The 17,546-nt window shown below is 45.7% G+C and overlaps 1 protein-coding gene across 2 annotated transcripts in view; it reads right to left on the bottom strand.

Annotated features, from left to right (window-relative positions):
• Positions 1-17,546, bottom strand: part of SLC26A9 (solute carrier family 26 member 9) — a 736,991-nt gene that overhangs the window by 497,762 nt on the left and 221,683 nt on the right. For both annotated transcript variants that reach the window (XM_040337624.1, XM_040337625.1), the window contains exon 2: positions 4,172-4,305. In XM_040337624.1, the coding sequence (XP_040193558.1) occupies positions 4,172-4,296 (125 nt within the window). In that variant the 5' untranslated portion in view covers positions 4,297-4,305. The remainder of the gene's footprint in view (positions 1-4,171; positions 4,306-17,546) is intronic.

The following is a 17,546-nucleotide window of genomic DNA, read 5'->3' as shown; positions in this document are numbered from 1 at the left end:
CCTGAAGAACTAATATTATTTGGAGTTTATGTTCCTGAACTGTGCATTAGACTATCTGCTGCTCCCCTTTCCTTTAGGGGTATAATGTAAATAAAACCGTTAAATCTTCCAATAAATATAGCTAAACTTTCTAGAGATGATGCCCCAGACCCCCTTCTAAGGAAAAATTCATTTATGACCCCCATTCAAACTGCAGACTTTACAAGACAGTCATCCTTGTCACCCCCCCCCCCCTAAACCCCCCACCCTGGGGTGGTGACACAGTGCCATCCATCCCCTTCCTCCTCCCCTTTTTTGTATCCCTATTTAACCACTTCAGCCCCGGAAGTTTTGGCTGCTCAATGACCAGGCTATTTTTTGCGATACGGCACTGCGTCACTTTAACTGACAACTGCGCGGTCGTACGATGTTGTACCCAAACAAAATTTATGTCCTTTTTTCCCTACAAATTGAGCTTTTTTTTGTGGTATTTGATCATCTCTGCTTTTTTTTTATTTTTTCGCTATAAACAAAAAAAAGCGACTATTTTGAAAAAAACACAATGGGCCAGATTCAGAAAGAGATACGACGGCGTATCTCCTGATACGCCGTCGTATCTCGTATCTCTGAGTGCGCTCGGTCGTATCTATGCGACTGATTCATAGAATCAGTTATGCATAGATATCCCTAAGATCCGACAGGTGTAAGGCCGGGTACACACGGGCAAACATGTACGATGAAACCGGTCCGTCGGACCGTTTTCACCGTACATGTCTGCCCGGGGACTTCTGTACGATGGCTGTACTAACCATCGTACATAAGTCCGCGCGTAAACAATACGCAGGGCGTGTCCGCGTCGTCGCCGCGACGATGACGCGGCGATGACGCGGCGACGTGGGCGGGCCTGCCATTTAAAGGCTTCCACGCATGCGTCGAAGTCATTCGGCGCATGCGAGGGACGGCGGGCGCTCGGACATGTACGGTAGGTCTGTACAGACGACCGAACATGTCCGAGCGGGCAGGATTCCAGCGGACGGTTTTAAAACACGTCCAGGAATATTTGTCTGCTGGGAAAAGGCCCGGCGGGCAAATGTTTGCTGGAATTCGGCCCGCTCGCGCCTACACACGACCGAACATGTATGCTGAAACTGGCCCGCGGACCAGTTTCAGCATACATGTTTGGTCGTGTGTACGGGGCCTAAGTGTCTTACACAGTCGTATCTTAGGCTGCAATTTCAGGCTGGCCGCTAGGTGGCGCTTCCGTTTGTTTACGCGAGGAATATGCAAATTATTATTTACGTCGATTCAGAAATGAACGGCCGCCCGGCGTTTTTTTTTTACGTCGTTTGCGTTCGGCTTTTTCCGGCGTAAAGTTACCCCTGCAATATGAGGGGTATGTGCGGCGTATCCTATGTTAAGTATGGCCGTCGTTCCCGCGCCGAGTTTTGAAATTTTTACGTTGTTTGCCTAAGTCGTTCGCGAATACGGCTGGACGTAATTTACGTTCACGTCGAAAGCAATGACTTTTTGTGGCGGATTTTCGAGCATGCGCACTGGGATGTTTTCACGAACGGCACATGCGCCGTACAAAAAAAACGTCAAATACGCGGGGTCAAGCAAAATTTAAATAAAACACGCCCCCAACATCCCCATTTGAATTAGGCGGGCTTACGCTGGCCCACATACGTTACGCCGCCGTAACTTAGGGCGCAAGTTTTTTCTGAATACGGAACTTGCGCCCAAAGTTACAGTGGCGTAACGTATCTAAGATACGTTACGCCGGTCGGACAGATACGCTCAGGTATCTGAATCCGGCCCAATATTTTGTACCTTTTGCTATAATAAATATCCCCATTTTTAAAAAAAAAAGAAAAAAATTTCCTCAGTTTAGGCCTATATGTATTCTTATACATATTTTTGGTAATAAAAATCACAATAAGCTTATATTGATTGGTTTGCACAGAAGTTCTTAGCCTGGATTCACAAAGCACTTGCGCCGACATATCTTGCATAAGTGCAAATATGCACCGTCGTATCTATGCGCCGGGCACACAAACTAAGATACGCCTAAAAACAGGCTTCATCCCACTGACGTAACTTGCCTACGCCGGCGTAATGCTGGACGCATTTGGCGCTCCCATTAATTTTCTATTCAAATATGCAAATGAGGGAGATACGGCGATTCACGAATGTAAAGTTATGCCCCATAAAGGAGGTGTAACTCAGCAGAACCCAACCCGGCGTAATTTACGTTGGACATGGGTCTGGCTGGGCGTAGGTTACGCTAACGGCATACACAGTGATCCGGCGTAACATAGTTGTGAGCATGCGCATGGGGATGCGTCCACGGCCCAGCGCATGCTCAGTTTGTTTTAAGTACTTTTCTGGCGCTCGGCCCAACATTTGCATGGGGTCACGCCTGATTGGCATGGATCACGCCCACTTCCACCTACGCCGGCTTACGCCTGAGAAACCCAGCGCAGTTTTGGGAGCACTGGCTTTGTGAATTCCGTGCTTGCCTCTCTGCGCTGCGTCGGCGTAGCATACAGGAGATACGCTACTGCGGCATAAATAAGCGCCGTTGTCTGTGAATCCGGGCCGCGCCGACACAGCGCATAGAGGCAAGCACTGGATTCACAAAGCCAGTGCTGCCAAATCTGCGCTGGATTTCCAAGTCGTAAGTCGGCATAAGTGGAAGTGGGCGTGAGCCATGCTAATGAGACGTGAACCCATGCAAATGATGGGCCGAGCGACAGACAGAAACGAATCGCCAACTGTGCATGCGCCGGGACGTGGACACATTCTTCTGCGCATGCTCAGAATCACGTCGGAACAACTGCCTAAGATACGACGGATCACTGCCTACGGTGTGAACGTAACCTACGCCCAGCCATATTCACTTCCAACGTAAACGACGTAAAATACGACGGATTGTGTTCCCTGGTGCAGTCCTTTGCATGGATGCTGCTGAGTTACACCTCCTTTATGGGGAATAACTTTACGCCGGGCGAACAACTTACGCAAACCGTGTATAGCATGCGCCGGACGCACGTACGTTCGTGAATCGATGTATTTCCCTTATTTGCATATTTGAAAAGAAAATCAATGGGAGCGCCACATGCGTCCAGCGTAAATATGCGCTTACGATACGACGGCGTAGGCAAGTTATGTCGGTCGTAGGAAGCCTATTTTTAGGCGTATCTTAGTATGTGGGTCGGCACATAGATACGACGGCGCACATTTGTACTTACATCGGCGTATCTTGAGATACGTTGGCGCAAGTGCTTTGTGAATCCGGGCCATAGTGTCTACAAAATAGGGGATAGATTTATGGCATTTTTTTTTTTTTTTTACTAGTAATGGCGGCGATCTGTGATTTTTATCGGGACTGCAACATTATGGCGGTCACGTCAGACACTTTTGACACCATTTTGGGACCATTGGCATTTATACAGCGATCAGTGCTATAAAAATGCACTGATAACTGTGTAAATGTCACTGGCAGGGAAGGGGTTAACTGTGTTGCCTAGTGTGTGTTCTAACTGTAATGGGGATGGAAGTGACTGGACGAATTGACAGATTGTGGTTCCTAGCTTGTAGGAACTCACAATCTGTCTTTCCTCTCATCACAGAACACACACACACACACACACACGTCCCTGTTCTGCCTCTTGTGCCCGCAATCACGCGTGGCCCATGGTCACGCGCTTTGGCATCCTCGCAGTGCAGCAGGTGTGTGCCTGCTATCCTGCTTAAAGGGACCGACGCACAGTTAGGATGGTTCCGACCTACTGCAGTATAATAACAGCAGCTGGTCAGCAAGGGGTTAATTCTACCTTTTCCCCTCGTATTCTTCTTCTCCCTCTCCCTGCTGTCCTACCCTTCTCCCCCAATCACTTCACCATACTGTGAATCCCCACTACACCACTAATTCACCTATTATGAAATCTAACCTTACCCCTCGAAGAAAAAATAAATAAAAGGTTTATGACACACAGAAAGTGGCTGTTCTGTGCACAGCAGTAATATAAAGAATTAAAACATACAGAGAAATTATGAAAAAATGGGGGAATTGAGAAAGGACCTATGTCTCTGATTTACTGCTCAGGTATGTCAGAAGATCTGGTGGATTCAAGAACTCCCTAATAAGCATTCATGTAGTAATTAACATAATGTAAAATCTATACATTACCTGAACAGTTTTCGGGCCTTCCCACCAACAGGGTAAGTACGGTTCTTCTTTTCATATTCCTCATTAAAAATGTCAAGTGAGTATGTAAACCGGTCAACTGCATATCGAGGACGAATCTTGTTCATGTTTGCAGCCTACAGATAGTCAAAGAAACATTTGCTGTTAGATATGAAAATGTTTAAATATATTTAATTCACCAAAACCTAAAGCGCAAGTAAACCTTCCTGTATTGTTTGTACCTATAATTACTGTAATTATCTCCTAAACTTGCACCGTTTAGGAGATATTTACTTATACTGTGCCAATTAAGTCATCGGCGCATTTGCTCTGAAGGAACATGTTGTTTCTTTAGGGCCTGTGCCATGATCGGCGACTCCCGTGCGCATTAACTCGAGTGACGTTCCTCGCGGCTCTGGCCAATCACAGAGCCGGACCCCTCAAACCTGGAAGAAACACCAAGGAAGATGTCGGCAGTGTCAGTGGTCTGTGGGCATCACAGCATAGCTTTGTTCTAAGGTAAGTATTTCATAATGAGCTATTATCCGATGCATACTAGCTCATTATGCCTTTGTCTTGCAGGGTTTTTTTTTTCCATTGTGGGTTTACAACCTCTTTAACTTCTGCAACAATTTGGATTAATTTGAGGAAACAGATGATTTATGAACCATAATTACTTGTTTTTTTATGGGCATTTTGTAATTTTTAAAACAAGCTTTCCAAATCTCCCTGTATGTATCTTAAGTTATAGGTTACTGCTCTTTTTGAGACCTATGTTTGAAGGGCTTTTGTTAGCATCAGACGAGTTTTGCAATCCTATACAAGTCTATAGGAATGCAGAACCCACTTAAAGCATGCCAGAAGGAGGTCACTTGTAGGTTAAATGCACTTCTCAATGAATTCCGATTTTTTTTAAAGGTGTCTAAAATGTCAATTTAAACTGATGCCATTAACACCAAACATCAACTCCAAAACCTGTCAACACAGACACTTAGCAGGATGAGATTTTGTGTACCAGAAAGACCACTGTTATTAGATCGTTATTTGGGAAGTATAATTAGTAGCAAGGACCAAATCTATACCTAGGTAATGGTAGGGGTAGCAATCATGCCATTACATCCAGTAGATATTACCACTGAGACATTTTACACCACCATGAAGGCATTTGGCATAGTGTACAGCTTCAGCTTTCAAACGTGGTCCTTAACTACTTGAAGACCAGCATGGTAAACAACCTTCCTGTGCAGGCCATATGCTTTCAGCACTGTGATACTTTGTTTGACAGTAGCTCATTAATGCAACACTGTACCTAAATTAATTTGGTAAAAGACAGATTTTTTTTTGTTTTTACTTTTTTACTATATAAAAGGGGAAAATAGTTTTCCCTTACTTTCTGTAATAAAACTTTGCAAATAAATAATCTTTCTTCCAACATTTAAGTCAAAATATATTCTGCTAAATTTCTTTGCTAAAAAAATAAACAAATAAGTGTATATTATTATTATACAGGATATATAGGGCCAGATTCTCAAAGGCGTTACGCCGGGGCACCTTGATATGCGTGGCGTAAGTGTACAAATGCGCCGTCGTATCGGTGCGCCGTACCCACAGAACCAGGTACACCAGAAATTAGTCTTGTTCCGATCGGCGCAACGTTTGTTTACCTTTTTATAAGGACTTTAAGGCTGCATTCACACCTATGCGACAGCGGCGTACGGCGTACTTTGCCGCGAGTGTGTATCTTTTTTTTTTTTTTAGATTCTTCCCATTGCTGTCAATGGGCGAACGCCAATGTCGCCTGAAAAAAAGGGTCCGGGACTTTTTTTCAGGCGACAGGCGTTCGGCGTCTATGAGATGTGAACCATCTCCATAGACAGCAGTGGGAATTCTCCCCTCTAGCGGCAGAAGCGTCCGGCGTCGGGCGTTTTGTCGCATAGGTGTGAATGGAGCCTAAATTGCACTAACTGCATTCTTGTTTATCTGCACAATTTTTTATACCAGTAGGGGCAGCACAGGCACCCCAACACAATATTTATATTTCCTGACGCCAACATGGCAGCATACTAGTGATAGAGCTCCGCCTCTTGACCACTCCCTCAGGACCAGTGAATAGCATAAATTAAGGCATGGTTAGCCGCCACCCCATTCTTCTTTTTTTCCTCATACCTCACGCACCAGTGAAGAGTAAGCAGTACTATGCCCCCCGCTGCCTCAGTGCAGTAGCCGTCTAGGTTGAGCCTCTCCCAGTGCGAAGTCCCAGGTAGGTATATATATATATATATATATATATATATATATATATATATATATATATATATATATATATATATATATATATATATAGCGCCCCCTTACTTCCAGTAAAGGTGCTATGCTAAAGTTAGTGGGAGAATGAGAGAGGTAAGTTGCTCTCATTCCTAATTGTGTTAAATTTGGCTGTCGACAAATCTGGATTGATCTGTGTGCTAGACTGCATTTCAGGGATGTGGTACCATCCCTGGCCGTCAGGTGGTGAAGAAAAGGTCCAGGTCGGAGCCGCTTCTTCCCAGCAGCCAATGAGAGGAGTTGAGCCTCGCTGTGCATGCTGGGAGGGAGTATTTCTGTGGCGGAGGCCGTTGTTCTTGGTTCTCCGTGGGTTCCTGGTTCTGGGTGCGGCACCCACCTTTAGGGTGTGCGCACATTGCGGACCCCACCACTATGGCCTACCTGGCGCAACGCGGAGTTCCTGACTCTGGGCCCTCCTGGCCTGGAACAACTGATGCCACAAAGGGGCCCCAGTGACTGACTGGATCCCCCTTCTACTGAGGAGATCCCAGGCTGTATGCCATTCGGTGGGGGATCGGCTTTAGGAGAACCAGGAGTCAGGTTGTCCAAAAGGGCTTGAACGAACCATCTGGGATCTGTTGACCGGGACATTCAGGGCCGGATTAACAATGGGGCTGATGGAGCTGCAGCTCCAGGCCCCTTTATCAAGATAGGCCCATTTGCCCAAAAAAAAAAAAAAAAAAAAAATGTTTTTTTTTTTTTTTTTTTTTTTTAATTTTTTTTTTCTAAGATCGAATTTGGGGGGTTGTAGCTCGATGACCAGAGGTCACAGAAACCCCACATTTGGGGGTAGGCATGGGAAGAGCTACCCCACAACTGGTTAAAATATGGGACGGCTATCATTTATGGTTCCGGAGATACGGGCCTGCTTGCACAGCCTGTCAGAAGCTACATTCAGAGCGGCCAATATAAATACAAGCTGACACACTACAGCAGACTGATAGGATCACAGTGCTTATAATAATTATTTGTATATTACTCATGGTAATTAACCCCTTGCCACCCAGGCCAATTCTGACACTTCTCTACTACATGTAAAAATCATCATTTGTTTTTTGCTAGAAAATTACTCTATGGTGGTCTTTGCACTTTTTATGTTGCAGGGTACAGAGCTGCACGATTCTGGCTAAAATGAGAATTGCAATTTTTTTGCTTAGAAGATAGATCACGATTCTCTCACAATTGTTGCGGCGTAACATCATCTTTCACATTAAAACAAAAAAAAAAAAAAAAATGGGCTAACTTCACTGTTTTGTTTTTATGGTTTTTATTATTCATTGAAGTGGGAAAATGCAGTGTGACATAAAATATTGCAGCAATCGCCATTGTATTCCCTAGAGTCTCTGCTAAAATATATATATAATGTTTGGCAGTTCCAAGTAATTTTCTAGCAAATAATATTACTTTTTAACTTAAGAAACAAGTGTTTGACTTTAAGTGGTTAAATTTAGTTACAATGTTAGTTAGTTACAATGTTTCATTTTGTTTACAAACTTCGCAGACTGCCCAGATTTGTTCTTTACACACAGAAGTGTATCCCTTTGATCTAAGAAGGAAGTGTCAGTTACAATGTTTCCTGTTAAAAACTTGGCAGACTGCCCAGATATTTTCTTTTGATAGCTGAAAGTCTCTCCACTTGTTATATGAAAGAATCAGCAAACTCTGCATTGAAGATCGTCAGGGGGGTTGAATCGAGATCACGATTTTTTTAACGATTAATTGTGCAGCTCTAGCACGGTATTTGCGCAGCAATTTTTCAAACATGTTTTTTTGGAAAAAAAAATGTCATTCATTAAAAAAACAGTTAGTTAGTTAAGTTAGCACAATTTTTTTTTGGTATCCTAAGCGATGCTTTACATTTTTTTAGGTTACATGTTTAGAGTTACAGAGGAGGTCTAGTACTAGAATTATTGTTCTCGCTCTAACGATCGTGGCGTATGTAACCTGTGTGTATCTGGCTCTGATACTACCAGTGCCTACCCAGCCACTGACTAGTATATCTCCCCAGCCTGTCCCCGCACACCCTCTCACCTGCTGACCTGTGGATGGGGGAATCACTCCTGCAGTGTTATTGTGTTCTGCCAGTGCGTACAATGATCAGTGTTGCTAACTTTAGCTGGCAGCACTGATTGTTTTAAGAAAAAAAAACAGGCTGGTTGTACTCAAGTTGATTAATAGATTGACTTGTGTAAAACCAGCTAGCCCATACATAGATTGACTATGGCTGGTCTCTGCATAATTGGCGTAATTTCAATCCATGTATGACCCGCTTAACCACTACTCAGTCCCTAAATATCCTTCCACTCCTGTACATAGTGCTCACTGTCATACTCTCCACACTCCTCTCCTGTACATAGTGCCCACTGTCATACTCTCCACACTTCTCTCCTATACATAGTACCCACTGTCATACCCTACACACTCCTCTCCTGTACATAGTGCCCACTGTCATACCCTCCACACTCCTCTCCTATTCATAGCACCCACTGTCATACCCTTCACACTCCTCTCCTGTACATAGTGCCTGCTGTCATACACTTCTCTCCTGTACTTAGTGCCCACTGTCGCACCCTCCACACTCCTCTCCTGTACATACTGCTCACTGTCATACCCTCCACACTCCTCTCCTATACAAAGTGCCCACTGTCATACCCTCCACACTCCTCTCCTATACATAGTGTTCACTGTCATACCCTCCACACTCCTCTCCTATACATAGAGCCCACTATCATACCGTCTACATTCCTCTCCTGTAAATACTGCCCACTGTCATACCCTCCACACTCCTCTCCTGTACATACTGCCCCATCATACCCTCCACACTTCTCTCTGGTACGTACTACCCTCTGTCATACCCCCTCACTCTTCCTGTACATACTGCCCATTGTCATACCCTTCACACTCCTCTCCTGTACATAGTGCCTTTTGCCGTACCCTTTGTACTCCTCTCCTGTACATAGTGCCCACTGTTAGACCCTCCACATTCCTCTCCCTCACCTGCACATACTTCCCACTTATATACCGTCCATACTCCTCCCCTATGTCGCTTACCCACAAAAACAGTTCTTTAAAATTATACTGAATACCCTCAATGTTACCAGCTCTAGAATGGACACACTTTTGTTAGTTCAACTAAAGGAAATATCAGTTCTCATATTTGTTCTGCCCCATTATTAGTACTCATTTAATTTTGTGATTACTACTATGATGTATAGAGGAACATCGGGGATCTCAGCTACTCTAAATATAGCACTTATATAAAAAAGTGGCCCTGAAAATATTTTTTAAATGTTGGCAACTGTGCACTTAGGCACTGCCCAAGGGCCACCGTCCACCGGGTCAGTAGGGGGCCCCATGAGAGGCTCCTGGGATCCTGTGATAATAAAGCGGTAGTAAACTTTCCTGACATTACTACTTTTTAGAGGCCCTGGGGTAGGTTATGCCACAACGTACAAGTATGCACAGCATATTAGCACATTAGTGTACACTTCAATTTTCAGACTGAGCCCTCCAGTGCTGCGATGAATCAGGCGGGGCCTGGACACTTCCATCTTCACCCGGTCTTCCTTCTGGGTTCTGTGCCTTTGGTCACTTGCCTTGGCTGGGCTGCGTTCATGTCATTCCCACGCATTTATTTATTATTTATTACACCCCATTCACACCTCCGCGACAAAACGCCCGACGCCGGCCGCTCGTGTTGCTGGAGGGGAGAATTCCCATTGCTGTCTATGAGATGGTTCACATCTCATAGACGCCGTACACCTGCGGCATGAAAAAAAGTCCCGGACCCTTTTTTTCAGGCGGCATTGGCGTTCGGCCATACAAAGCAATAGGAAGGATTTGTAAAAAAAAAAGTTACACTATTCGCGGCAAAATACGCCGCGTACGTGGCGTTACTTGTCGCGGAGGTGTGAATGCAGCCTAAAAGGCCCCACCAAAATCCTCAGCACCAGGCCCATGATGTTCTTAATCTGGCCCTGGGGACATTGACAGGTACACTTCAACTGTCAACCGGTGACCCTAGCACAAATTTACTAGGAGGATAAGCTCAACTATTTAGCTCATCCAAGTTCCTAGAGTGGCGACGAACTGTACTACTATTGTTGAAAACAGGATTGCTTTCTCTTTCATCCAAGCCTGATACCGCAAAGTTATTTACTTCATCAACCTTTCCTGTCCTACCTCCTGTTGATGTTGGTCGTGTTGGGCCATGAAATAAAGCATTCAGAAAAACCTACTTCGCCGATTGGACATTCGTTTACTGCTCTACTCACAACTATCACCCCTAGACAACGATTAGAGGTAACTTAATACGCCGATCCCAAATCAACCAGCGGCTCCTAAGGGGGTAGCGCTACATATATATGTTTGTTGGTGTATAGGTGTATATACAGATGTAGGTGTATGTAGATAAATTAGAAGGGAAAGTGGAATCCTTTCTCCTATGTCTACTCCTGCTCCTTCTATCCTCGCCTCAGCTGGCCGTCCCATTTGTCCACAGATCAAGAGTCAGTTACTGCTCATAATACAAAGACCCTCAACAACTAGGGTGGGGACCAGCATATGGGTACGTTTTCAGGAAAAGAGTGCCCTCTGGTGCGGATTGCTTTGATTTGCTTCAGCCCCGCATGCCCATGCTCTCAATAGAGCTGGGCCAAGGCAATTCTTCAGGGGAGCACAGCCTGGATGGCGCTCCCAGGGCCTATGGCGCAGTATCTATGCCCAGGTAGCTGGTGAGTAGACACTGCCTGGAGGAGTATGCAGCTAACAGGTAATGCCAAATGTCTTTATTATTGATAAACGTGGCACAAGATTCTGTTTGGAACTCACCTTAATTACCTGAAGCTACTGTTACACTTGTATTGTAAACTGTTGTAGACTGTTGCCATAGGAGACAGCGATCCTATCAGTGCAGATGTGGCATCTTGCTGGATGCTTTTACATGCGTGGTTGTCCTTCGGTAGAAGTCTTGGAGTTTGCCGGGTTGGTGTTGTGGCTGCCTGGGGGTGTCCTGGCCCTAATCCTCTCTCCCAGAATTTTGTTGAGGAGAGATGGAATCGCTTTGCAGACTGATGCCCTGACAAATGATTCAAAGCCCAATTTGTCCTGGTGAATCCTGGACAGGTGACACACCCTAGGTGTCTGGCGCCCATGAATCTACTTTGCACTGCACCCATTATACCTTACGACCCACTCTATGTGAAGGGATGTCAGAAACTCGTGGCTCTGGTGGTTCTCGTTAGACTACATATATTACAGATATAGCAGTCTGCTACTCAGGATATGGAGGCTGCACAGGAAGATCCACATAGTTTCTTTTTAAACCACTGGAAGAGCCTCCTGGCACTTTGGTGGCTAGGGAGGCCATACGGTTGAGACCCTGGGCTGAGTATTGCTTACTAGAAACAAAAGTGGGTAAGAATGGAAGGAGTTGGAGAAAAAATGCCCATATAAACAGGCTGTCAAAACTGTATACCCTGAACAAGCTAAGGGGCCAACCTGCTCATACATACTGTAGCATCTGCAGGTGCCAGCAGACCATCAATAACCAGCCCATGTGTTGGGCAAGTCTAATAGGAATGGTTTAATAATTATCAACCAGCTGCTGCACCTGCAGTACTCTGAGGAGAGTGACAAGGTCTGCATCCCTTTAGGCATGATTTCCTTTTAGGAGTATCTTGCCAAAAAATGAAATTTTTGTAGCAGTGGGTGCAAAAAAGTCTGACTTGTATCTTAGTGCAGACTTCTGGGAAAAATCAGTCACACACGTGCATGCCCAGACTCTAGGGCTCAGTTTCCTTTAGTGCGACTTGAGACTGGAAAGTCGCATGACAGGCGGTTCCCCATGATTTCCAATGAGTATCGTTTATATCTGTGCGACTTCAAGTGGCAACGACTTCAAAATAGTCCTTGCACTACTTTGGTCCCACTTTGATGCGACTTACACAGGCATTGTTTCCAGTCACATCAAAATTGCAGCAAAAAAAACCTGCAAAAAATTGCAGCAAGATTACGCGACTTTGGGGTTGCAATAGTGGAAATGGAGCCTTAAGGTAAGACCTAGAGGGCACACTTTACGTGTTTCTGGACAGAATGTGGTACAGGTCCTTGGATGAAGGTATCAGAACTCAGGGTCACTTCGGGGAAATTCCTCACTGCTCCTCCTCCAGACCATTTCTCTCCCACGCATATGCCAAGTCCACCACAACAGGTGTGTTGCTACAATGCTTACAATGCTACAATACATTTCAGACTCAAGGGATTGCAGGTTTTCTATACAATCCTGTTTGGAGTTTGCAGGGGATGTTGGCTAGTGTCCAGTAGCAGATCGGAAGAGGTCGAACCCTTCTGGGCCCTCTTTGAGATCTTTAAGATGAAGTCCATTAAACAATACAACCACATGGCTGGATGCTGTTGGATTGGATTGGAATAAATACTTATAGAGCGCCGAATGCGAGTTGTGAAACTTGCGTCTAAGAGCTTACCAACAAGCTGGGGGTATCCAGTTTCCAGGAGCAAAAAGAAGAAACTAGGACATCTAAGTAAAAGAGGGGAACAGACAAGAAATAAACAGAAATATAAAAAGAAGGGGGGGGGGTGTCAGGGCACAAAAAGCCTATCCCTACTCCCTGACCATGGACCGCAGCCTGGGATTAAGGCAGCGTCCTGCTAAGGGCTTGGAAGGCCAAGTGTCTATCTGTAGGCTTGTGAAAAAAGAAGTGTTTTCAAGCCCTTACGGAAGGCCATCAAGGAGGAGGATGCTCGGAGCTGATGAGGGAGCTGGTTCCAAAGAGAATTCCCCAGTGTTTGGAGCCGGCGGCCACCTTTTGAAGCTGATTGACTAGATTGAATAATCGCTAACAGGGCGTCAGTCGAACGAAGCTCTCTGGATGGACAGTAGTGTTGTGTCATATTCGATAAGTACATCGGACCTAGTTGCCAATAGGCCCGAAACACCAGACAAAGTGCCTTGAACTCAACCCGTTTTGCTATCGGGAGCCAGTGTAGATTCTTAAGCACCGGGGAGATGTGATTCCGCCTTGGGCAGTTTGTGACTAGTCTTGCGGCATGATTCTGTGTAATCTGCAATCGTTTTATCCACTTCTGTGGGAGCCCTAGAAAGAAAACGTTAGAACAATCTAACCTAGAGTGGATAAGTCCATGAACTAAGATCATACGGTTGTGCTGAGTGAAGAGATTCTTAATTTTCTGTAATAATTGCAGATGATAGTTGGCTGATTTTATGCAATATTTTGCGTGAGGTACGAAGCTTAGTTCAGCATCAAAAATGATACCCAGATTTTTAACCTGCTTAGCTGGAGTTGGGGCAGGGCCGAACGAGGATGGCCAGGCAGGTAAAAAGGTAGAGTTCGCCTTTGGGCCGATCAGCAAAAGCTCAGTTTTGTCAGCGTTAAGGCCTAGCCTGTTTGTGTCCATCCATTGTTGGATGTTAGATAGTCCCTTATTCAGCTGCTCAGGCATATTAGGTCCACTTGCAAGGTCTGCCAAGATCTGTGTGTCATCCGCATAGATCTGGCAGCCTAGACCATAGCTGGTAATGAGGTCGGCAAGTGGGCGCATGTAGCAGTTGCTGGATTGTCAGGATGCCTATCCTATCCTCACACCTTAGAGGGAAAGCAAAACCACCTGTCTCCATCCTAACGGTTAGTGTACCCTGGGAGTGCTTTAGTTCCTCTTATTTCTATCAGAGGAAGTGGTGACAGTCAGGAACAGAAATCTGAGGAAGTATACTTCCGATTGTCTGAGGGTTTCTCAGTGCCTCAGTCATCTGGGCACAATGTCATCATGCATACAGATGATTCCTGGGGTGCATGGGCACCTGCGCAAATTTCAACTTCAATTTCAAGAATTCTGCAAGGGAGGAAACAGGATAGAACACTGTTAATAACAGTGTTACTCAGTATGAGTAGCAGTCCGCAGTGATGGAAAGTCCTTGAGGAAGTCTCTGTCAGGTAGGACCTTTACACTGGAGAATTGCTATGAATCATGTCTACAAGACACTCGGGAGGATGCACTGTGAGGGACTTTCGGTCAAGGCAAGCGGAGATTCCCAGCCAAGGAGGGTAATCTTGAACGCGCTGGGGTTCAAACAGCCCCTTTTAGCACTTTGACCTTACTACACAGAGTCAAGGAATACCAGTCTCCTTGCAGTTGAGCAAAAGGGCAATAGTTGCCTATATTCAGCTCCAGGGCGAAACTCGCGGCAATATGCTAGTGAGAGAGATAAAACCCATAACGCCTGGGATGGAAGATCACCAGCAAAATTCCGGAAGCAGTTTACCTCCCAGCGGATTTTTTGAACAAGTAAAAGCTTCCCAGAGCACAACGGGGGTCTATGTCCCAGGTCTTCTCTGACCTGGTCCACAGGTGGGGCCTACCACAGACAGACCTCCTCGTTTCCCACAGTAATCGCAAACTTTGGGTATGTCTGACTTTGTTTCCGCACCCCAAGGCGCAGGGGGCAGATGCTCTGATCTCTCCATGGGACTGCAATGAGTGAGTGAGTGAAAAACTTGTATATCGCTACACCTGCAAACTAAATAGTCTCAAGGTGCTTTTTACATCCGTTGTCTTCCTTATCCTTCAGAAGAGGTGGGTCTTAAGTTTCTTCCTGAAGACCCAATGGTTTTCTTCCATGCGGATGTCCGTTGGCAGAGCGTTCCATAGCCGTGGTCCTTGGGCTCTAATCTAACCTATATATTTTTCCCCAACATTTCCTGTAAATGAGATTCCCCTTGAGGCTGTCAACAGAGAACATAGGGCCAGATTCAGATACAATGGTGTATCTTTAGTTGGGCGTAGCGTATCCTATTTACGCTACGCCGCCGCAACTTAGACAGGCAAGTGCAGTATTCACAAAGCACTTGCTCCGTAAGTTGCGGCGACGTAGTGCAAATGGGCCGGCGTAAGCCCGCGTAATTCAAAGTAGGCTGGTAGGGGGCGTGTTGTATGGAAATGAATCGTGACCCCACGTAAATGACGTGCCTAACGAACGGCGCGCGCATGCTCAGTATCACGTCAAATTTTCTCCGTAAATTACGCCGGCTCAATGGTTAGTCAACGTGAACGTAACCTACGCCCATCCCCATTCACGTACGACTTACGCAAACGACGTAAAATACGACGCTGTTCCGACGTTTCCGACGTCCATACCTTAACATGACTTACCCCTGCTTTATGAGGGGTAAAGTTATGCCAGTATATCTCTCTTACGTAAACCGCGTATTTTAATACGCTGGGCGCAAGTACGTTTGTGAATCGGCGTATCTAGCTCATTTGCATATTCAACGCGGAAATATACGGAAGCGCCCCTAGTGGCCAGCGTAAATATGCACCCCAAGATATGAAGGCGTAGGAGACTTACGCTGCTCGTATCTTGGCAACAGTGAGGCGCATCTGATTCTTTGAATTCAGACTTACGACTGCATATCTGGAGATACGCCGTCGTAAGTTGTTTCTGAATCCGGGCCATAGTTGTCATAGCCAGTCCTCCATATTGACCAGGAGGCCCTCGGTTTTCCCTGGCCATTCATTTCAGGATACAGAAGACATTGCCCCTCCATAACCTATGCAGACTGGGGCTGCAAGCAGGGGTACTAAAGGGGGAGGGTGGGCAACTTGGTTGCTCCAGTTTCACTACAGAGTGATCTCTACTTTGTTGTGTGCGAGAAGACATTCTACTTGCAACATCTAGGCCTAATTCTGGAACAAGTTTGCTTTTTCTTGGTAGAGCGAGACATTCATCCTACTGCCCTTTCAGTGCCAGGCCTTAGCTTATCCTCACATAGCTTACGAGCATCGACTATATCGACAATAACACATTTAAATGGGCCAAGAATTCTTCAATTTGCATAACTTTTGAGTTTTTGGAGAGTAGGTCACCAAGGAAAAGATATATATAAAGACATATTGGAGTTGCTGGTTCTCATATCAGTTCAACCATTCGTTCCAACAGAGCAGTGTTCAGCTCAGGCCAAGGCAGTATCAATTGCAAGGGAGAAGGTTATCGGAGATTCAAGATCTTGGAGCTTCAAAGTAAAAAAAAATATATATATATTGGCCCAGATTCAGGTAGATTTGCCCTTTAGTTACACCTGTGAAGAGCAGCTGATTTGCTCTGCGCTGGGGCAAATTGGAAAGATTGCCACCTGATTCAGGATTCCTTTTGTCTGCTAATTTGCTCCTTTGTAAGGCAAAAATCAGGGCGTAAGGCAGCGCAAGTGAAAGTGGGGGTGCCCTATGCAAATTATCTTTTTTCCACTCAGCAGTGGTTTGCGCCTATTTTCAGGGCAAATTTTGCCCACCTGCTTGCACTGAGCAAATAAATAGGGGCAGACCTGCGCAGGTCCTGTGCAAAATTACATCCTGCTTGTTCCACCCCCCCCTGAGCAAGGTAATTTTGCCCTTTGCTGCGAGATGGCACCTCCCGGCCAAAAAAAAAAGAGGAAGGCTAATTTTGTGGCAGCGGAGATGGAGATCATGCTGGAGGCACTGACACGCCATACTGCTGTTCTGTATGGCGCTGAACGCCAAAATACTACCGTAGCCCAAAGGAGGGCAATATTTGAGGCGATAACCTTAGACATCAATGCCCTGGGCTTTGAGGACCGGACTTGGATGGACATCCAGAAAAAGTTCACGGACATGCGGCGTCGCGTCCGGGACAAAATTGTCCTCATTAAAAAGCACAGCAGGGGCACCGGAGGAGGACCAGCCTGTTCTGTGCGACTCAATCCGGAGGAGGAGGTCATCTCTCAGAGTCTAGCGCTGGAGCAGGTGGAGGGACTGCCAGGCTATGACTCCACTGTTGGGGACTTGGGGACTGGTAAGTTTTTTGTTTCTCATATCTGCTGTGTATCATGGGAGGGGGTAGAAGGGAACATATGAGGGGGTAGAAGGGAACATGTAACAAGATTTTGTTTCTCATATCTGATGTGTATCATGGGAGGGGGTAGAAGTGAACATATGAGGGGGTAGAAGGGAACATGTAACAAGTTTTTGTTTCTCATATCTGCTGTGTATCATGGGAGGG

This window comes from Rana temporaria, chromosome 2, assembly GCF_905171775.1.
Source record: "Rana temporaria chromosome 2, aRanTem1.1, whole genome shotgun sequence".
Taxonomy (NCBI): domain Eukaryota; kingdom Metazoa; phylum Chordata; class Amphibia; order Anura; family Ranidae; genus Rana; species Rana temporaria.
The sequence above is the reverse complement of the archived record's forward strand: the minus strand, read 5'-3'. Positions and strand labels throughout refer to the sequence as shown.